Raw genomic sequence first — 22,902 nt, forward strand, 5'->3', positions numbered from 1 at the left:
TTTCAAATAACTAATATGGCAGCTCTCATACTCCTAATTAGAGTTCTCTCTATCATCAACTCATCCAGCATCACATAACATGGCTTTAGACCATCGGGATTCAAAGTTAATTTCCTTGAAGTAAGCACAGTTTCAAATACAGCTGCACCCCTCCTAATGTTCACTTCATGATGTCTGAGGTTTATATATTGTTGGTGAGACTGCGTAGCTGTATGAACAGTTACGTGATAACTCAACACAATAATAATACTAGAACAGGAGAGGTTAATAATACTACGTCTACACAAGAAATTAGGAATCCAGAAGAAGAATGATCAGACACATACAAGAGTCAGAACACAGTATTACAAGTGCAAGTCCATTTGAAGTCATAGAAAGAAGATCATTCAGTGATCAGGCCTCTGTGAAGAATAAACAATCAGAGGACTTGTTATTTTAATACAGTTGAAGATTCAAGTATAGAAATCAAGTGATTCCAGTGGAAAACAATCTATAGAACTCAAGTCAGAATTCATTAACAAGGAACAATCAGAAAGGATAAGGATATTCAATTCAGGGCTAGTCGTTTGTGAACCAGACCAGTGCACTAAGCGTCAGCATTTCAGGATTGATCATTCAAGTCTACAAAAGAAGTGTTAAGTGAATTCAAGATCATACAAAAGAATGTATTCAGAATTGAAGAAAAGAAGAAGGAGTGAAAATATTCTAAGGCATAGAAGTTAATTTTCAACTAGTAGAATTCGACTTGTATGAAGTCGACTAGTGGAAAATTAACTAGTGGAATGTTATTCTACTAGTCGATTTCTGACCTCTCCAAAATCGACTTCTACTTAATTAGAATATTCTCCAAGTGCTACACATGTATAGAATTCGACTTCTATATTCTACTAGTCGAATTTCATCAAGGTCAAATTCGACTACTAAGAAGGAATGCAAATTCGACTACTAGGGACTTGGGTTATTTTGAAATGCAGCAAATTAGAATGCTTGGACCAGAAAAAGCCACGTATTGAATTTGGTTTTAAGTCTACAATAAAACAGTAATCTCAGCATTTATTCAGGAGAGAATTCTTCACCAGCAAACTGAGAAACTTTTATGGAGAGCATTACGAAGCATTCAAGTTCATATTAATTGCTTTGTAACTGTACTGTTATGCTGTTGAAATTTCTGTAGAAGCTAGTCAATTGATTAGATTGTAGCAACATTAAGGTTTATATCAATTGAAATATATTCCTTGAATTGTGTTGTGTTTTTACTTTCCAGCATAAACTAAGAACTTGTTTTGAATCAGAATTAATTGGTGGTATCATATTCAACCCCCCTTCTACGATACCTTTGGACCTAACAATTGGTATCAGAGCAGTTTGATTGACATACAAATCAAGATCCGGAAGTTTAGACCAAAACAAGTTCACTCTTGCAGATTTTTTAATTTTCAAAATTTTCTATTTCTTGAAATTTTTGAATCTTAAATAATTTAATCATGAGTTCTCAAAAAGTTGGAAGTATTAAGGTACCAAAGTTTGACAAAGAAAATTACAATCTATGGAAGAAAAAGATGATTCTCTATCTCAAGGCTGCGAACCCTGATTACATGGAAATTCTGAATGACGGCCCACACATACCTGAAATGGTTGATCCTGATAATGAACGACGTACCATTCCCAAACCAAAATCTGAATGGACTGTAAAGGAAAATGAATTGGTTACCCTAGATGACAGTCTACAGCTGATATTGATAGATGCCATGGACTCTGACATGTGTCACCAAATTCTTGTTTGTGAAAGTGGCAAACATATGTGGGACACAATTAAACTGTTAATGGAAGGTACTGAAGATGTGAGAGAGAATCACCTAGACATGTTAACTACTCAATATGAAGCCTTCAGGTCTCTCCCGGGTGAAGGTGTAACCTCAGTTTATGAAAGACTGAATAGGCTGTTAAATGAAATGAGTCTTCATGGAAAGAAGTATGCACAACATGAAATCAACAGAAAGTTTTTGTTGACACTCCCTTCACATCTGGACAACAAGGCAGAAACAGTTTGTGAACGAGTGGACTTCAAGACCATGAAACCGGAAAAGGTGTATGGAAGAATGAAGACTCATGAGATGGAGTTAGACCAGAAGAGGATCATATATGGGAACAAATCCAGTGATGCCAAAAATGCTGAGTTGCTGAGAACAACTGCACCGGTTGCAAGCAAGCATGAAGACCTGGATATCACTGTTGAGAAGGCCAAGTCTCAAACAAATGTGCTTTTTGAGGCTGAAGTGGATGATGGAAATCTGACCGGGGATCCTAGTGACTACTACACCATGGAAGAATTAAAACAGATGGAAGATCCCACAATGGCAAATCTAGCAGGGATGTTTAGCAATATGAGATTCAGAAGGAAGAAAGGTTTCAGGGGAGCAGGGAGTAGTAGCAGAGGGCAGAGATCCAACTCATACTCCAGTTCTGGATATAAAACTGGAATGGTAGACAGAAACAAATTCAAATGCTATAACTGTGCTGAGGTTGGACACTTTGCCAGTGAATGCAGGAAGCCTCAATAATCAAAAGACAAGGGCAAAGGGGTTCTGAAAAGGAATTCAGGGAAATCCAAAAAGTATCCATTCAAGTCCTACATTGCTGAAGGAAAAAGCTGGGATGATACAGATGATGAAGAGGAAGAATATGGAAATCTTGCATTGATGGCAGAATCAACTCCTCAGGTATCTATATCACCCCCTGCTAAAATTTGTGATAATGCTGACTGTATAGCTTTTAAAGAACTTGCTCAAGTATATTCTGATAAACTTTCCTATGATAGACCTAATGTAGAATGTAGTGACAAGTTATGTGCTGAAAACTACAATGTGCTTAGGTTAAGATATAGGAATTGTTGCTTATCCCTAAGATGTTCAGAAGGTACTGCTAGTGACTTAAAGAAAGAACTAGAAAAGATCAAAACTGAAAATGATAAGCTAGTTCTCACCAATGTTGCTATAGAAGACCTTAAAACAAGAAATCAATATCTGGAACTTAGAGATAAGATGTGACGTCCTCAATCTCGGGGTTAGTAAATGAGGACTCACACACCTCTAATCTAGTAATTAAATATGCATAAACCCCGATTAACTACTAACAGGATCAACAGGATAAAGTATGAGACAAGATTACAACTACCAATCATAAAATATAACTTACAAGCCCAAAATATTATTAAATAACCAATATCGATTCCGGCTGGGAACCGACAGATAACCCATTGTATCTTTATACACTCCTTTCTAGGCGCGAGCTCACTCATAAATACCACTACTTGCTCTGGCAACCGGAAGCCCTCAACACGGTATGGACCACCAGGTATGCTCTTACGAGCAGTGCGCCTAAGCCTGACCATCTTCTTGCTTAACTGCCATGGTTAGATTAAGACAAAACAAATGGGTATAAAACTCAGCAAGTAACTATATAGCAGTTCTACAATATCAAATTACAATATGCTTTATCAAACTAGGGCATTCTACTTTATTTAACCTAGGTGGCCGATTTCCATCTTTTTGGGTTAAGGAAAGGTTTCTGAAGAATAGTATGGGGCTTTCAAGGAACAAGGCTCAAAGCAGGACGAAAGCCGACATTCATCACAAATCATTATAGGATCAAAATAGATCTTTCGATAGAGGAAAACAACAGTAATTCAAGATATAGAATCAATCATATGATCAACAATTTCAAGAATCAGGGTTCTCGAGCTTTAAGCTCCACAATGACATAATCAACTCTTTTCAAAGCAATATAAACCATTTTCATTTTCAAAATCAATTTACTGAACAAAAGTTTCAGTTCCCTTTTTAAATAATCACTTGGAACCCTTGATTGGATCACTTTATCTTTCCATTTCATTATATACGGGTGATCAGCCCGTATCGACCTCCATTCCGGTCTTTAAGGTACCAATCGGCATAATTTCAGCCTTAAGTTGGACTAGCCCCGCTAGCCTCTTACCATGACTGGACTTGTCCCACTAGCCTCTTACGTCCCAATCCAATCCATCAGGAATTCATTTGGAAAACCTTGAGTTGGAAACACAAATAGGTTTTCTAAAATCCATTTTATCATTACCAAGCATTTGAAATCATTCGGACTCTTTCAAGTCGAAACTCATTTTTAAATCAGATTTTTAAGGAAACAAAGTTCAGGGAGTGATTCAAAGATACGCCAGGAACAATTCACAAGAATTCTGTATCAAGGATAACAAGGCGCTAAATTAGAAGGATCATCATTGATTTAGGGATCAATAGGGTGATCAAGAGAAATAGGGCACCATTAAACAGGGGTGACAAGAATAATCAAAAGGTTCAATATGATTCATGGCTTAATAGGTAACTTGAACAGAAAAGACAGATTATCAAAGGGTGAAATCAATAGGCTTATCAATAACAGGTTATCAAGAACAAGGGTACTTCAAATCAATATCAGGGTTTCATAAAACAAGGGTTTCATATTTAAACAGTTCAATACTCTACATGGTATGAACAACATTCTCTTTATAACCATTTACACAAGTAATCAGAGTTACTTGCCTGAATTTGCTTTCCTGAAGGTTGAACTACTGCCACCTAGTAAATCCTTTCATTTCCTAGTCTGAATGCCCTCACACTCCGAATCTACAATAAAACAAAAATCTTAATCAGATTCTCAACTCTCGTTCCCGGAACGATCACTCTATACGATAACTCGATTATATCTTTGACTCGAGCATACGAATATAGCTTATACATATAAGTACATAGCACATAGCATATCTCTTTTTCGTAACTTTATATCCTTATATACCTAACAATCGAAGCACACTTGCTTATTCTTAGCTATTTCTCAAACCACACTATTATAACTCGTACGAGTACAAGATTTATTCACAACCAAACATTTACGTTCATAACTATCACTTATATCTTTTAAAATCAATCAACTTAGTTCCCTTTTTCTTTTGTTCCTTAATTCGGACCACATACTATAATCAAGCAAATAAATTCATAGATATTCACTTATACACCTTCAATCATCCTTTTGATCATAAAAACCAAGTTTTTGACTTTTAATCCCTATGGCCTATTCGGCCTTATCACACAAAATCAACCAAATACTCACTTTAATTCACATAAATACATAACTCATTCAAAACCATTAAAGAATCATTCTCCTTTCTTTTAATCATCAAAATTCGAACCATAATTATAGATATACAATCAAATTTCTCAAAATTACACCATGCATCCTTAATCATAGCATAATCCAACAATTAAACTAACATCTCTTTTTATCAACCATAATTCGAACTAAATCATACATACATGCTCGCATGCAATTCAATTTCAACTCATCATTATAACAAACACTTCATTCTTATCAATTAAACCAACTAAATTTCTTAACACAATCCAAGAATTCGAATTTCACCTAAATCACAACATGCATCCATTTATTCATCAAATTATCCCTTTTTAACTCAATTCCCATTCGGCAAAATCTCAAATTTACATCTCAAGGACAAATCGATGACATGCATATCTTGATCTTCTTTTGAAACTAACATACAATCACTTTTAGGCCATATAAACTTAGTGTTTACCAAGATTAACTCACAAAATCAAATTCCTCTTCTTATTAGCACAAAATTCGAACCTAAACTTAGCATGCAACAACAATTTCATTCCTTTTTAATCTAATAACCATCCATAATCACTTTAAACAAGTTAACTCAAATTAATATCTTCAAAGATCAAAACCATTTGGGTTTTTCAAGAATGACACATGCAATAATCAAAATAAGTGTTTGGTATAGTAGAGCTCAGTTTTTAACATCATGGCTCACCACCGGTTCACCGGAGTTCATCACCGGTGGCGGTGGCATCTCGGTGGTGCCCTCATTCGAGGGTGTCCAACCACGAAGCCCCCGATTTCCATCAATTACGCAAAATAACTAACATGCACATCTTCTCTATCATTTGTTTACAAAGAATCAAGCTTAAACAAGATGACATCAACAACAATAACAAGAACCATGTGGTTCTCGGGTGAACACACGCACCGAGCACACACAACACACACACATCGACATGCAAGTGGGTATACACACATGCACACACTTCTACCTACACATAAGTGTTTAGCAAGAAGATTTAGGGATGATTGGTGAGTTTGATCAAAGAAAAGGGAGGTATACAGAGAGAGATTGAAGAAAGCCGAGAGAGAGAGTGTTCGAGTGAGAGAAGGAGAGAAAAGAGAGAAGAGAGAAAAATGAAGTCACGGGAGCAAGAAGAAGAAAGAAAAAGAAGGGAGTGAGGTTATATAGCACTCAAAAACAAGGGCAATTTGGTAATCTTCTAATTCCTTTTTCACTCTTACTTGTCCCATCTTTTTACTAAAATAAAACAAAGACTAAATATAAAATATATCTCTCTCGGGAAGTCAAGAATTATTGAAAATGACATTTTTAACACGTAGGCCTCGAAATTAGCTTTTTATCCATTACTCATAATAAGAATTTGAGAGAACGGTTGATTTTATATGAATTTCGCAAACTTGCTTTAATCATAACATTTTCCACATAAATTTAATTTAAAAATGCGAAGATCAACAATTAAATTCACTCATCATTTTTAAAAAGTCTCTAGGGCCATTACGAAGATAACAGAACAAATCCCATATTTCTATCTTACTCGAATGATTTTATAAAAATGCGCGAAGGTTAATTAAACCTTTATTTAAATCACGTAATTCGTTTAAAATTCACAAAATTGACACAAAACACATAGTCATGCACATAGTCAAACAATCACACATATATAGTCACATAACGACTCAGATCTGTTCATAGAATCTATCCCTCTTTATTCTTTATCCTCTTTTACGCGTACCGGGTCACGTTCAGCCTGACGGCCCGACGCTCAGCATTTCGATTACGCTTCTCATTATTTTTACCAATCAACACGTCACTTAGGATATAATACTTTATTTACACATTCATTTCATTTAATCACACATAATTCACATTTTATATTCTTTAATTCCATATTAGGACGGGTTCCGTTCTACCTGACGGCCCGACACCACAGCTTAACTTCTAAGCTGACTCTTTAAATTGGAACGTTTTTATTCACGCACCTAAACTCTAGTATACAGATAAGACAATTAATCATCACTTAGTCACATAATTATAATCACATCTCATAACTCATACTTTATTGACTTAATTACGACGCAAAATTCTCAGTCGTCACATAAGAAACATGTTGAGACTATAGAAGGAAAGGATGGGAAGATAAAGGAATTAAAAACTAAGCTTCAGGCTTATGCTAATTCTGCTAATCTTGCAAAGGAACTCATACCTAGTCAAGTTGTAAGTGGAAAACTTGGAATTGAACTAGATTATGATGAACTTAGGAAATCTAGTAAGAAACATGTGGTGGATAATGAACATGTAATAAAAGTTGTTAATCCACCAGATACATCACATGTTCTGAAGAATGCTAAGAAACCTTTGTTCAAGAAGGCATCTTCTGAACCTTTTGATGAGGAGAATTTGTTCATTCATCATGAGATGCCTTTTAAAGATCTTGAAAAGATAAAAGATAGAAATGCTAAGAAATCTGATAAACAAGCATCCCCTGAAAGTGAACAAACTACTGCAGGACTAGGTTTTAGTTCCACCACTAAATCTAGTAAGAATAGAAATGGCAGAACAGGAAAGGATGGCCCTAGAAAGGTGTGTAATAACTGTGGATCCACTGGACACCTATCTCATGCATGTAAAAAGGTTAAAGTGGATAAAGTAAAAAATGTTAATATGCATACCATGCCTAGTGTTCCTAAATCTTCCAAGTGTGATAAGCCTGCTTGCATGTCATGTGTTGTTTCATTCATGAAAACGTATCTTGATTACACACACTCACACAATGCATGCCATGATCATGATAATCATATACATAAGAACAAGAGTAAGTCAAAGACTGCAAGCCCTCCTAGTGCTAGGAAAGAGGCTACCTTCATCAAGACCAAAAACAAAGCTAATGGTCCTTCCAAGGGTGTTAAGGACACAGTCAATGACAATGTAAAGCATGCTGAATCTGTTAAGAATGTTAAGAAATCTACTAGATATGCATATGTTCCTAAGTACCCTGGACCCAACATGGTTTGGGTACCAAAGAAATATTAATCTCCTTTGTATACAGGGCATAAAGAAGAAGAAGGTCATGTAGATTCTGGACAGTGGATGTTCGAGGCATATGACTGGAGATAGAGCCCTGCTATCAAAGGTGGTTGAGAAAGATGGCCCAGTGGTTACCTTTGGAGATGACAACAAAGGTTATACAACGGGATATGGCTGTTTGGAAATTGGAAATGTCATCATAGAAGAAATCTCTCTGGTTGATGGTCTTATGCATAATCTTCTAAGCATAAGTCAATTCTGTGACAAAGGATGTGATGTGTTGTTCAAGAAGGAGAAGTGTTTGATCACTAATCAGAAGAATGAAAGGCTTGCTCTCAATGGAGTAAGAAAAGGTGATCTGTTTGTAGCTGACTGGAATTCTGCAGAAGATGGTCAAGTAATATATTTCTACAGTAAAGCATCTGTAAATGACAGCTGTCTATGGCATATGAAGCTCTCCCACTTGAATTTCAAGACAATGAATTCTCTAATGAAAAGAGTGTTGGTGAGAGGATTACCTGAGATGGAATTCAGCCCTGAAGGGCTATGTGAATCATGTGAAAATGGAAAATCAAAGAAAGCATCACATAAGAAGAAGACAGTATCTGATATAGCTGAACCACCGCAACTCCTTCACATGGATTTGTTTGAACCAATGAATGTCATGTCTATGTCAAGAAAGAAATATGGATTAGTGATAGTGGATGATTTTTCTATATACACATGGGTGTTATTCTTGCATTCAAAGGATGAAGCACCTGACATGATTATTGATCATATCAAAAAGATTGAAGTAGAAGATGGGGTGCCTGTGAGATGCATAAGGTCTGACAATGGAACAGAATTCAGGAATGCAAAGTTAAATGACTTCTGTGTGGAAAAGGGCATCTCAAGACTGTACTCAGCACCAAGGACTCCTCAGCAAAATGGGGTAGTTGAAAGGAAGAATCATACTTTGGTTGAAGCTGCTAGAACTATGTTGAATGAAGCAACTTCCTTGTTGGAGAATCAAGGCACAAATCATCTTATTAGACAGTTCTGCATCAAAGGACAAAAATGTCAATTCAATGAAGGATTAGTGTCTCATCTGAAGCAGAAAGATTGAGAAGCTTGCTTTTCTTAGAGTAAGGAAAGGAAATGCTCGTGGCTAGACTGGAAACTCTGAAAAGGCGGAGTCAATGGTTTCTAATGTAAAGCTTCATCTGACAAAAGTTTAGCTATGGCATTAGAAGCTCTCATCCTTGCACATCAACACAAGGAACTCTTGTGTAAAAAGGGTTTAGTGAGAGGAATGCCTCATCTGGAATTCAGAAGGATGGTAAATGTGAGACATGTCAAAAAGAGGAGTCAAAGACAACATCACATCAAAAAAAGGATATACCTTAGTGATGGTGGTTGACTACTCTTATTAAACAAAGTTGTTGTTCGTGCGTTCTCAAGACAAGACATCACAGATGGTGATTGATCACATCAAAGAAGATCAAGCTGGAAGCTACTGTAAAAGAAATGATCTTGTGGACAGATAATGGGACTGAATTCAGGAAAAAGTTCTGATTAATATCTGTAACATCAGGAATATTCTGAGACATATTCAGCACTGGGAGCTCCGTTTCATTATGGAGTGGTACAAAGGAAGAACCGAAACTTGATTAAAGCTACAAGGGAAATATCAAGCTAATCAAGACCTTCTAAATACCAAAGGGCTGAAGCAGTCAATACAGTTTTCAACAAGTTAGATCAAGCCTTGATCATGATGTATACATGAAGATCACTAATGAGTTAATGGCCAATAGGAGCAAACACTGGATAACCTCAAAGTGTTCGGAGAGAATGTTCTACATTGTGAGGATATTCTTCATGGCTACTCAGTGGAGTCTACAACCTACAGGGCATTTGTGGTTGATCAATAGAAGATGATTGAATGTCTAAGTGCACAATTCAACAACTCCATGCTCCAAGCTGTTAAAGGATAAATTAATGGTATTGATGATTCATATCCAAGCAGTGGAATGACAGTGTATAATACAACTCATTATCTCAATGAAGCCAGTCATCAAGGGTAAGGATTTTCAGGAAATCCCAACAACAGCTTAGGGGGAGCAAAAGAAGGATCAACTAGTCAGACACAACACCACATTGAATATTAGAGAACATTAAAGAACAAATCTGCTGAGACAAAGGGTTTGATGTCAATATTATTCCCAGAGTCTAGTTCTTAAGTGATCCAGATGGTGGAGTAATGATTAGCAGGGCTACTGAGTGTGAATGATTATTTCTCTAGTTTTCTATCTGAAGAAGAAACTAAGAAAGTTACAGAAGCTCTGATAGATCCAGATTGATTGGGTGATTGCAAAGCAAGATGAGCTCAATCAGTCAGCAAGCAGATTGTAGGGAAGCTGGTATCCAAACCAAATGATAATATTGTAAGTGGTACAAGGATAACCAGAAGTCAAACTGGATGACAATGGCATTGTTACGAGGGACAAGGTCAAACTGGATGCTAGGTTATTATCAGGAAGCAGTATCTAACAGATGGCACCAATGATGAGACTTGAGGATATTACGACATATCAGGCACCTGATGCACATTATAATTGGAATTGGACTCTAGTAGATGTGTACAAGTGCACTCCTAGTTGGTGAGTCAAAATAGGAAGTCAATGCATCACAGTTCATCGACTTAATATAAGATAAGGATTTGACTTAGCAGTAGCAGATCAATTGGACTCTGTATATCTCTTCTTCACAAGCTCACTTCAGGTTGGCATAATAAGTTTAAGATAAGGATTTGACTTAGAAGGCTCAGTACCATGTGCTGAACCTGAAACAACAGAACAAGGAACATCTAAATCTCTATTTTCTTTTAAAGTGATCTCATCACTTCTTACACATATATTACTGTTGAGAGTAATATTTTGCTCACTTTTGTCACTCAATTCTACCTCTCCTTTTGCTAGTACAGGAGACCGCCTCTTAGAAATTCTGTTTTTCACTATATCTTTTCCCTCATTCTCACTTGAAAGGCTCAGTTCACTCACAAATGAAGAAATAAGATATGGAAAAGAAGAGTGGTCTGGAATCATATAAATAAGAGTGTCCTCATACAAAGGTCTACTCATAATCATACTAACAGATATAGTAAAAGATTGAGTAAAAGTTGTACCTATAGTGATTGGTTCCATGGGTAGAAAAGATAAAGGAGTCACCAAGATAGCTCCAATATTGTTCTTGGCAGTAACAAGTTCAAATTCATGATCAGGATTTGGAATGTCAGGAATAGCTTCATCAGGATCGGGAACAGCTGTGTCAGGATTTGACCCTTTGTCAAGATTTGTAAGCTTGTCTGCATCAGTACTTTGAACTGATGGTTCTTGTGTGACTAGAGGTTGTGAAGCTGCTATAACCTTGTGAGTTGAGGGTTCTTGTGGGCTTCCCTCAAAGATAGAATCATTGATCACAACATCCAATTTAGATGAATGCTTCTGATGAGCTTCCTTCATTTGAATAGAATGTCAGTATCCACAGATCAGGACCACCTTGAGTAATGTCAGAAATTATCCTTTGAGCTGAAACGTCTGTACTCTCACTTTGAGAGAGTGGTTCTTGTGGGACAAGAGTTTGAACAACTACACTTTCACTTTGAGAAAGTGGTTCTTGTGTGTTGTGCTCCTTCTGTGGAGATTGCAACTTAGACTTCTTTGTCATGAAGATTTCAGTAACTTCAGCCTTTCTCTTCCCAGATTGATCAAGACCAATTTTCTTGGGTAGCTCTCTCACCCTCTCACCTGAGACTTAATAAATTTAGCTAGAGGTGAGTCAGGATTTTGATTGATCAAGAACTCTGGTATGACCTCATTAGGAATTGATGATGTTGCCTCCCAAACACCATGTACCTGCATATAAAATCTCATCTTCAATCCAAGCTACCTAATTGCTTTTTCTCAGCATTAGTAAGCTATCCCTACGGTGTTCTCTTTGCCTTTCAGTGTATTCAACGTAGTATTTCTTGGCATAAACTTTGACAAAATAAATAGAATTATGATACCAAGTGTAAGTTTAAATCAAGCGCGCACACATATACTATGTGTTTAGAGGAACAAAGATAAGACAAGCACTGATTTTCTTATTCAGTTAAAAGAATAGATTTTAGAATAAATATATAACTAGTACTAAGTGGACTGCTAATAAAATTCTTAAAATTACTCCATCACTCTAACTTGCCAGTGACTCTCCAACAATCACTCAATTTACTGTAACTACTTCTAGCTGACTGATTCCACAAACTTAATCCCGTATGTCAGGTATTATTTATTTAAAACAAGACATAACAAAGCTTAGATTAAAACACCAACATATTTCGTAAGGAGAGTCACTGCAGGCAGCAGACCAAAAGCTTTTCTAAGTGCTAGTTTGAGTAAAATGTACAAGCAAAGCTTACAACAAAGCATTAAGCATGCGCTTCACTTATCGGATCATGCAACAATAACGACTCATGAGAATGGGATGTTATGCTTGCGAGTAACGAGAAAGGCCCAATTATGTTATTATAATGCTGTTTTGCAGCAAATTTTGTGACAAAAGTTAAGCCCAACATGACTCACACAAGCATAATTGTTCCAGAATAAACGTTAATCTGAATGTGAAGTAGGTTGTATCCTATTCTATCTCGACTCTAATGCATTACTATAAAAAGAAAAAATTGTTCAATAATAACATATGTCTAAGAAAAAGAGAAAATTGCATTTTACACCCTTTTATTTTGTTTCAAAAATAAATGTGTATCAATAGTATTGGAAACTAGTTTGCACCACTCAACTTCAACCTGCCAATTTAGGTAGAATGGGAATTTCAGTAAAATATTAACTAAACTAATTTTTTTCATTTTCAGATTATATTAAAAATTGAATTTATTATTATAGCTATAAAATAATATCTTTAAATTTTTTGAATAATATTATATAGTTGAGTTTTGAATTTTAGTAATATTATTAATGCCAAAAATTATATAATTCTACCAAAATTAAATTCAAAATAATTCTTTTTATATATATTATATATATTTAATTTAATGTAATTATTTCATTTTAAAGTCTTTGATGTCGTTATGATTTTAAAGTACATTTAATGAAAATATTCTGATCAATATTAAAATTTAATATACAAGAAATCATTTTTATAAATATTTTAACTTATTTTTGAAATTCCAACTAAAATTTATTTACATTTTAAAATAAAGTTCTCTTTTTACCCCTTATTATTTTAATTATAATCTGCAAAAGGGTGCATACTGAATTAGTAAGTTGAAGTTGAGGGGTGCAAGTTGTATTTCCGAAAATTTTGGTAGGAAATTATTTTTTCAACTTTGTTTGAGGGTGCAAAGTGCATTTATCTCCTAAAAGCAATAACCGGATGTATACCCTTATATCAGAATACTCTTAAGTTTTAACAATCGACAGGCGATCTAATAATAGATATGGTCCCATATGTAATAATAATTAGACTGTAGTCCTATATTATGTATTTATGTATCCGATTTAATTTTGATTTTTTAATATAAAATAAATAGTCGTAGTCTTGTGATAGTCGTAGTCTAACCTTCGTTAATATGCAAGCAATGGCCTCCATTGAATACCAAAAAAAGCTTACAACAAAGCATTAAGCTTTTGGTCCTTTTCCTTCACCAGCTTCTTTGAATAAACTTTATTTCTGTGTAATTCAATATGCGGTTAATTAAAATACATTTCAACTAAATTATCATGGTGTTTGTGATTAAATTAGAGAAATTCATTATTTAGAGAGATTGTGGACAATCACCTAAATATATCGATATAAACAAGGTTTACATTTTTACGTGGAGTGTTCAAAAATTATAATGGACAAATAGGCTAATTACTTGCGAATTGGACAAAGCCCTCAACAGCTGATGATGAAAGTTGAAATAAAAGCCCAAAAGTAGTAAAGGTTTGAGTTGCCTATGCATAACTAAACCGTCCTAATTTACTTCAAATCATTACTTAACATTAACATTATCATAAGCGATCTAGTCTATTTGTCCCGGACCTAACTTGTATTGTCGTCATTCCCCCAAAAGTTTGCCTAAAACACCACACTTCATAGTGTAAACATTTAATTATCACCCTAAAGTGTGCATGCACGTGTAATTATTATAATACACTAGCTGTAGGTTATTTATAAGGCGTTGAGATTTTCCCTTCACTCCAATATTAAAACATTGGCCTTCCCGGGAATATAAGCCTAAAAATCTATACTATACTATAATAACTGGTGTATAATTTCTAATTTGGTTAATCCCTCATTTTGGTTATCACTTTCCATTTGTCGGATCTTTTTCATCAAATAATCAGATCCGTTAGATCCTAATACTAAAAAAATACACTAAGTTCTCAGGTTCAAATTCCGTTAACAACAAACATTTATAATATTATTTATAAAGATGTATATAAATTTTCAGGTTTGAATCTGACCAACAACAAATATTTACATTATTATTTATGTATAATATCTCATAAATAATATACTATTTATACTATTTGAACTTAACTTAAAATTATACATAGTAAAGTATAATTATATAATCATTATTTAGTATTTAATTATTTATATAGAATTTTAAGAAAATTATATAAAATAGGAATGAAAATATATAAATACTAATCGAGACCCGTGCATCGCACGACTATTAAGCTAGTATGAGTAATGTTAGAGATACAAATAAGGATAAAAAAATTATTGTAAAATGACTTGTCATGACTGATGTGCAAGTACGAAATATTTTAAATCATATTACGAGGTTTATTTTCATTTATAAAATAATAGTTTGACACATGATTTTTTTAATTAATTTGAAAGCCAGGTTTATTTCTCTAATATTTTCCGAAAAAATAAAATATAAGAATATAATACTTGTTGGGATTTAATCTAAAATTATTTGTTTTAGTTGTTATTATTTAATAAAATAGTTATGATGTGGAGTGTTTTATTTACATGACTTGGTCTAGAAAGTTTTTAGGAAGTTTGAATAAGGTCTGAGTAGTGGATACGTGTTAGTAGTCGTGTCAGTAGTTGTGTATGTTTTCATGCCACCTTGTTAGGAATCAGTTTTTATTTATTAACGTTGTAACCATCTTTTTTATCATAATACATTTTGTTTTCCCAGTTTTACAAGAGTAAACACCTTTGTCTGTATATTTTTATTGTAGTGTTCAGTTTCTACATTTGGTAGTGTTCAGTTTCTACATTTGGTATCCGAGCTCCAGATGCTGTATGCCCAAATATCAACCTAAACACACAAATGTAACCATGGAGATAACAAGACAAAAAAAGGCTCTGTGGGTTTAAGCTATCCAAGTCTAACGAAAAGTAACTATACAACATGGTCCCTGAAAATGAAAGTTTTCATTAAGGCTCAAGGTGTTTGGGGTACAATCGAAGGAGACCCAAAGACTGTTGTTGATGAGAGGACGGTACATATAGCTCTTGTAGCTATATACCAAGGCGTGCCAGAAGAAGTACTACTGACTATTGCTGAGAAAAAAACCGCAAAGAAAGCTTGGGAAGCCATTAAAACCATGTATGTAGGAGCAGAACGAGTGAAGGAGGCTAATGTACAAACGTTAAAGGGAGAGTTTGAGTCTTTTACCATGAAGGAGACAGATAACATCGGTGATTTTTGTATGAAGTTGAGCGGGATATCAACCAACATATAGGTTCTTGGGGAAGTGATGTAGGAGTCAAGCGTTGTGAGAAAGATCCTACGTGTAGTCCCTGATAAATTTCTCCAGATAGCTTCAAATATCGAACAGTTCAGAGACATGAAAGCTATGACGGTTGAAGAGTTAGTGGGTCGTCTTAAAGCTCACGAGGAGAGGATGAAGGGCAGGTCTGAGAGTGCAGACATACAACAACTTCTCTTGGCATCTCAGAATCAAAAACTAGAGGTGTTTATTTCCGTGACAAGAGTAGGATCAGGTGTTACAACTGTAACACCTTGGGACACTATGCATCAGAATGTAGCAAATCACGACAGGAAAGAGAGAAGAGGCAAGAAGTAAACATGGCAGTCGTCGAGGATGATGAACCAGCGTTATTATAGCCATACTGGCTCAGATTATTAGCCATACGGGCTCAGATTATTAGCCATACGGGCTCAGTCGAATAAGCCATACGGGCTGGAAGAATTGCATAAGACAAGTTTAGATTATGGGAGAAATTGTTGGAATTTAATCTAAACTTATTTGTTTTAGTTGTTATTATTTAATAAAATAGTTATTATGTGCAGTGTTTTATTTACATGACTTGGTCATGCAGCAGTAAAAAGTTTTTAGGAAGTTTGAATAAGGTCTCAGTAGTGGATACATGTTAGTAGTCGTGTCAGTAGTTGTGTTTGTTTTCATGCCACCTTGTTAGGCATCAGTTTGTATTTATTAACGTTGTAACCATCTTTTTTATCATCACTGATAATACATTTTGTTTTCCCAGTTTTACAAGAGTAAACACCTTTGTCTGTATATTTATATTGCATTGTTCAGTTTCTACAATTGTTGGGATTTTAATCTAAATTATATGTTTAAGTAATTGTTTTATTTATTTGAATAAGTTAACATGTTTTATTTATAAGTAGCAGTAGGATTAGTTCGTGGAAGTAGTAGTCAGTTAGGTTTATTAGTGGAGAAATAATAGGAAGGAGTTGCTGGTTTTATGCTACCACTTGTTATTTTAGTTCTATTTAAACTATCACCTGTAATCTTTTATTTGATGAGAAGAATATACAAGTTTATTTTCTCCAGTGAACACCAAATATACATGTACATATATAAATTATAGTTTTATATCTCTACACTTGGTATCCAAGCCTATGGTCCTGCATGGTGGCTATGCTCTTGTTGAATATGAAAACCCATGTACTTATTGTTAGTTATGAGAGCGGTCCTTTTGCTGGACACATAAGTGCATACGACACTCATTCTTCCTCTAGATATGGTAATTTGAGTTATCAAAATAAGCTTTAGTGTGCTTCAGGTATCTCAAGTTGTGATGCAGGTTTAGGTGGTTCTCTATTGGGGGTGCAGCTCTGCACATGAGTCAATTTCCAAGTGGTGCCAGATGGGCAAATAGGAGATATGGTGGACCTGATAAATCTTATGGGAATCAAGCTGCATATGTTGCAGTTGAAGATTGGCTTAGGAGTAAGCATAGGAGTAAGCGATTCCTATGCTAGTGGAGAGCTAAAATCTTGTGGTGGTGAGGTGGCGGATTCTTGAGAGATAACTATGATGATGAACCAGCTTTCTTACAGACAGAGGTAGCGTGCCAAACGGGCAAATAAGACATGTCAGACGGGCAAATAAAAGGCCAGACGGACTGTGTTGAAGTGCCAAACAGACAGAAAAGTTGAAAGCCACACGGGCTAAGTTAAAAGCCATATGTGCTGTTGGTATTTGTTGAGGAAACCTTAGATTAAGGGAGAGATTGTTGATATTTTAATCTAAATTATATGTTTAAGTTATTGTTTTATTTATTTGAATAAGTCAACATGTTTTATTTATAAGTAATAGGATTAGTATGTGGATTAGTAGTGGAAGTAGTAGTCAGTTAGGTTTATTAGTGGAGAAATAATAGGAAGGGTTTGTTGATTTTATACTACCACTTGTTATTTTAGTTATATTTAAACTATCATCTCTAATCTTTTATTTGATGAGAAGAATATACAAGTTTATTTTCTCGGGTGAATACCAAATATACATGTACATATATAAATTAGAGTTTTATATCTCTACAATACTTACGATAACACAGTATCATATGTATACTTTTTGTTGTTAAGTTAAATTTTAAAAATATATATTTTCAAAAACTCAAACAGGTTATCTCTTATATCTCTCAGCAGGCCAGCTTAGATGAAAAGAAATAGCCTTTTTCAGACAAATTTACTGTTCCTTGATAAATGACATAACATGTTTGCATGACATGACTTGTAAATTTATTTGCCGGGTACTAGGTTATCCTGACAATTCATAAGAAAATATGAAGTTATTTTTTCTTAATTTTGTTTGAAACACAATTCTGATTTCTACGGATATTAGGGCAAAACATAAAGCATTTTACACTCCGACAAAGGGGAATAAATCTAATGTTATGATAAGTTAAGTATATATTCATGCAACAATATAAAGTTGCATATTCAAATATTATTCAAAGCAGGCAAATGCTTTTTTACTTTTCAAAATGTTTTGCAAGTGGAATCAGAAAACGAGAGCAAGAGAAATTGAAAGATGCTCATAGAGCAAAAGGAACGTTGAAGTCATTGAAGGTGTATACACTTAGAAGGTAGGGTTCTTGACATGCTATTATTATTTATTTATATTTATGATTTTTTATAGCTGCGGGAGTTCGTTCCTAATTTTTAAAGTGAATAAAGAGTATACATTTCCGTATTAATTTGATAACTCCATCCTTTAAGATTTTCATCCATCCACTGTAAGGACCCGTTGATAAATGGTTGACAATAATCGTTTGCCATGTTATATAATTCATAATTGGGTTTGTTGTAAAGGAAATATTGCTTTGAATCTCATGCCTTTAGCAGGAGGAATGTTTGGTTTGTGGACCTTGCAAGTCTCAACTCCAGACAAAATTTATAAAGCTATGGGAATGTTCCCAATGCTTACTCTCCATTTCTTTCTCTTACTCTCCGTCTCTCTGACTTTACACAACTGGACATGTGTTTATGCATTGCATTGCAGACACTCACACACAGATATGCAGCAGATATGTCTGCAGTCTACAACAATCGGTTACTGCTGATTTCACCTGCTACTGTATTGCATTTAACTAGAGTAACTGTGGCATAATTCTGTTTATTCACATGTATCAATAGGCACACATCCCCCAGTGTACAGATGATCAAATTTAATACAATGCCGGGCGCAGAACACAAATATGGACATATATAGGTTCATTTATTTAGGGATGATCGTTAGACCATTGATTATTGCTGCATCATAACACCAGTATTTATGTTTCGACTTGGATGAAAATGACTTGAGTTATAATTGTTTTGCACAAAAATGGTCAATATATTATAATAGGAATTGGTATGACTCATGTATAATTTTTTGCCACCCAATTGCATTAACTTAGTTATTTTTAACGGAAGTTAGGATTTTTATAAACTAAAGATGTAATTGCACGAATATGCTCTGAAGTATAATTTTTTAACACAAAAATGGTCTATCAAAGAATTAAAAATCAAAGAGTATCTACAAATTAAATCAATCACGGAATTAAAAACTAAAGAGCAACTACAAATTTTTATATAGTTATGTCCGTGGCCCGAAGAAAAAAACGGTTTTGTTGATTTCTCCTATGAAGTTGAGTGCATGACGGTGTGTATTTCTTGGCTTTTTCTGTATAATCTTAAAGTCTCTATTTAGTTTAATCTATCTATATTGGCTTTATATTGAAATATTTTGGTGTTTTTTTACATCATACTCATTAGCTTATACTGCTTATTAAAAATGTACCAATTTTGTATGAGTTGTCTCGTTCCTAAGACGTGCTCTCTAACTATCACTTCTAGATGTTGCCTAGCATAAAATTTTGAATCTTACAATTCGATATGGAGTTTGGATTCATGATATATTAGTACACCAGTATTCTTCATTTGTATCTTAATTATTTTTTTCATATTATCAGTCTGTATATGGATATAAGAAATTGCATAATTCTAAGTAAGAAATGGCTGATATGCATGTTTTTAACACTTATTTTATGTGGATACTACAGTTTTGGAAGGCAAATGGTCAATGTTCTCTCGTTCATGGTGAAACTGCATTACCGTAACCATATTGACTTCTCACTTATGAGTCCCTTTGGTGGTGGTCGAAATGGCAGAGTTAAGCGAAGGAACCATAAGGCAGTTTCAAAAAAAAACTAGTGGCGGAGATGGATACGAAGAAGATGAAGATTTAGGCGTTAAGTTTAATATACTTCCGAATGCTTATGTTTGAAATATGATTTATTATTTTCCGTTTTCGTTTTGTCCCACAAATATAAATTAAGGTACTATTTTTTGTCTTGGCTCTGTCCCGAAAAAAATGTAGATTAAGGTGTGATTTTGTAGTTTTACAAAAGGAGAGGGTTTACCTTTATAAAAATAAGTTTAATTCTGCTAATTTGTAGCTGCTATTTGGTTTTAATTCCGTAATTGATTTATTTTATAAATGCTCTTTGATTTTTAATCCTTTGATTGATTATTTTTGTGCAAAAATATTATAATTTGGCCATCTTCGTGCAATTACATCTTTAATTTATGAAAACCGTAACATCCGTTAAAGATAACTAATAGAATGCAATCGGTGAATAAAAAATTATACCTGAGACGTACGGACTAGCCATTTTATGTAAAGAAATTATAACTCATACTATTTTCATGCAATTAAGTCTTATGTTTATAAAATGAAGTATAATATTGGTTTTTGATATGAGGGCTCGTCATTCTTAGCTGGTTTCTTGGATATAATTACAAGAACTCCTGGATCTAGATTGATATTTACAATCATTACTTTGTGGCACATTCTTAGCTGATTTAAATTTCCTTTCTCCTATGTTAAGGGATTGTTTTTTCTTGTACGTTATTATAGGAGTAACTCTCTTCGTCATAGTATTTGTGTACCCTCTTTATTTTTGTTTCTTGGTTTGATTTCATACAAATTGGAGTTGAATTTGGTTTTATTATAATATTAGATTTGAATACACGATTTCAGATTTGGATTTAGATGTGGTTTGGTCTTAGATATGGATACAATTAATGTTGGAAGTCAGTTTTACTTTAATTTGGATACAATTGATATTATTTAAATAAATAATAATAATATCCTAATATCGGTTAATTGCATTTGTAAATACCCAAAATCAAAACTTTATGTAATAAATTAAAAGAAATACATTAAAAACTATTATTTTAATCTGGGTCCAAATTTGGACCGATCAATAATGTCGGTCCAAATTTGGACCGAGATTTAGGCTACTGTTGGGCAAATTTGGACCGAAATCGTCCAAATTTGGACCTTTAGGCCACTCTTGAAGTTGGCCTTATAAGCACAGAATCTGCAGTTTGCAGTTCCCAGTCGTGTGTTATGAGTAACTAGAGTAATGTAGATATAGGCGTTTGCATATAAAACTGAGAAAACAAGAATGGGAGAATGTAAACTAATCTCATTTACTGATGCTGAAAATAAATATGCAATAACAAAAGACCTACTACAAACCCGGAACTACCACTCCCAATGCTAGAGTCCTAGAAATACTCAGAAGCGTCGTGGACTGTCTCAACACACACGATCTAGATGACAATCAAACAAACATTTTATTTTAGAGTTTAGATTAGATCAACAAGGATTTTGTTTTTGTTGCTGCACTCTGTCTTTCTTGAATGTCAAGTTTGTTGCAGATTTATTGGGAGTTTATAGTTCATTTCTGGAGAGTCTACATATGGATTGTATTCTTTGGCCTCGTTGGATTTTTTCTTAGTTTTCATTTCGAATTTGACAAAAGTTAATTATAATTTTCCGCTTTAGTTGTATTGTTGATGAGAATTAGGGATTTGTCCTTAGGGTTATATTATGCCACCCCCACAACATTAAAGAAGAAGCATGTGACAAAGTACTATACGTTATTTGACTTAGATTAACTCCAGTATATTTGCTGGATCTTTTTCTTTTTAGAGTACAATACAAGAGTCCCCCACCTCTAACCTGTTTAGGATAGGCAGCAAGTCCTTTTGAATAGTACTTTGCAAAGAACTGCATCCAAAAATGTTGTCATGTAACTTCACCACATGGAAGCCAGGATCAACTTCTTAGCCAAGACGCATGATTTCGAAGGCTATTATAAGATTAAACTTAATGTTACACTTAATTATGTTTTGTACTTTATATATATTTATTTCGAACTTTCTGGACAAGAAAATGAGAGGAAACACATGCTGTTGAGATTAAAATGTGTCTTTCAAGCACTACAGTTCAAGGTTGTTGATTCGCTAATTTCATTAATTTTCATAAAAATACTGCCCTTAGAGGAGAGAAGTTAAGTATGCATCATTCTAAAGTAAATTAGTTCTCTAAGTGAAAATATTTTTATAAAAATCAGGTAGGTAATTCAAACTTTGAACTCATAATAATAGGGTTGTAAATGAACAAAATTGTTTGAAAAAAATCAAATAGTAGTTTGTTTAGGTGAACTTAGTTAGGCTATTATTTTAAAACGAGGTGATTTTAAACACGAAAATTACTAGGTTAATAAACCAAGTGAGCTTAGTATTTTATTTGTTTTGACTGCGCCAGTTTAGCTCGGAATTGGTTGGAGATGAATTCAGAAATTGGTTCGAGATGAGCTGGAACTCTGCTTAACTGGACTCAAGGCGCCCGGGTTCACATAAAATTTGCATTAATCACAAATGATAAAGTATTAGAGCATTTTCAACCATGATAGCTAAAATGATTAGTCAAATGAGGATTATCTAAAATTTTATTGAACCTATAAGACCATGCACTCCAGTGATATTAGCTATAATCATTAGTTATATTAAAAATATTATTCTTTTCCTATTTTTCAGATTTATATGTATAAATATAAACTTTAAATAATAAAATAAATTTAGTTAATACTTAATTCAATACATG

General features: G+C 34.2%; 1 protein-coding gene across 1 annotated transcript; it reads left to right on the forward strand.

The window, feature by feature from the left end:
• Positions 1-1,484: 1,484 nt before the first annotated feature.
• Positions 1,485-2,561, forward strand: LOC141660290 (uncharacterized). Its single transcript, XM_074467264.1, has one exon. It carries the CDS (start codon positions 1,485-1,487, stop codon positions 2,559-2,561), a length of 1,077 nt encoding a protein of 358 aa, XP_074323365.1.
• Positions 2,562-22,902: the final 20,341 nt, after the last annotated feature.

This window comes from Apium graveolens, chromosome 5 (genome assembly GCF_009905375.1).
Source record: "Apium graveolens cultivar Ventura chromosome 5, ASM990537v1, whole genome shotgun sequence".
NCBI lineage: Eukaryota > Viridiplantae > Streptophyta > Magnoliopsida > Apiales > Apiaceae > Apium > Apium graveolens.

What these genes read in the sequence shown, in the direction of transcription:
- LOC141660290 (XM_074467264.1), top strand. Translation starts at nt 1,485, where the DNA reads ATGAGTTCTCAAAAAGTTGGAAGTATTAAGGTACCAAAGTTTGACAAA.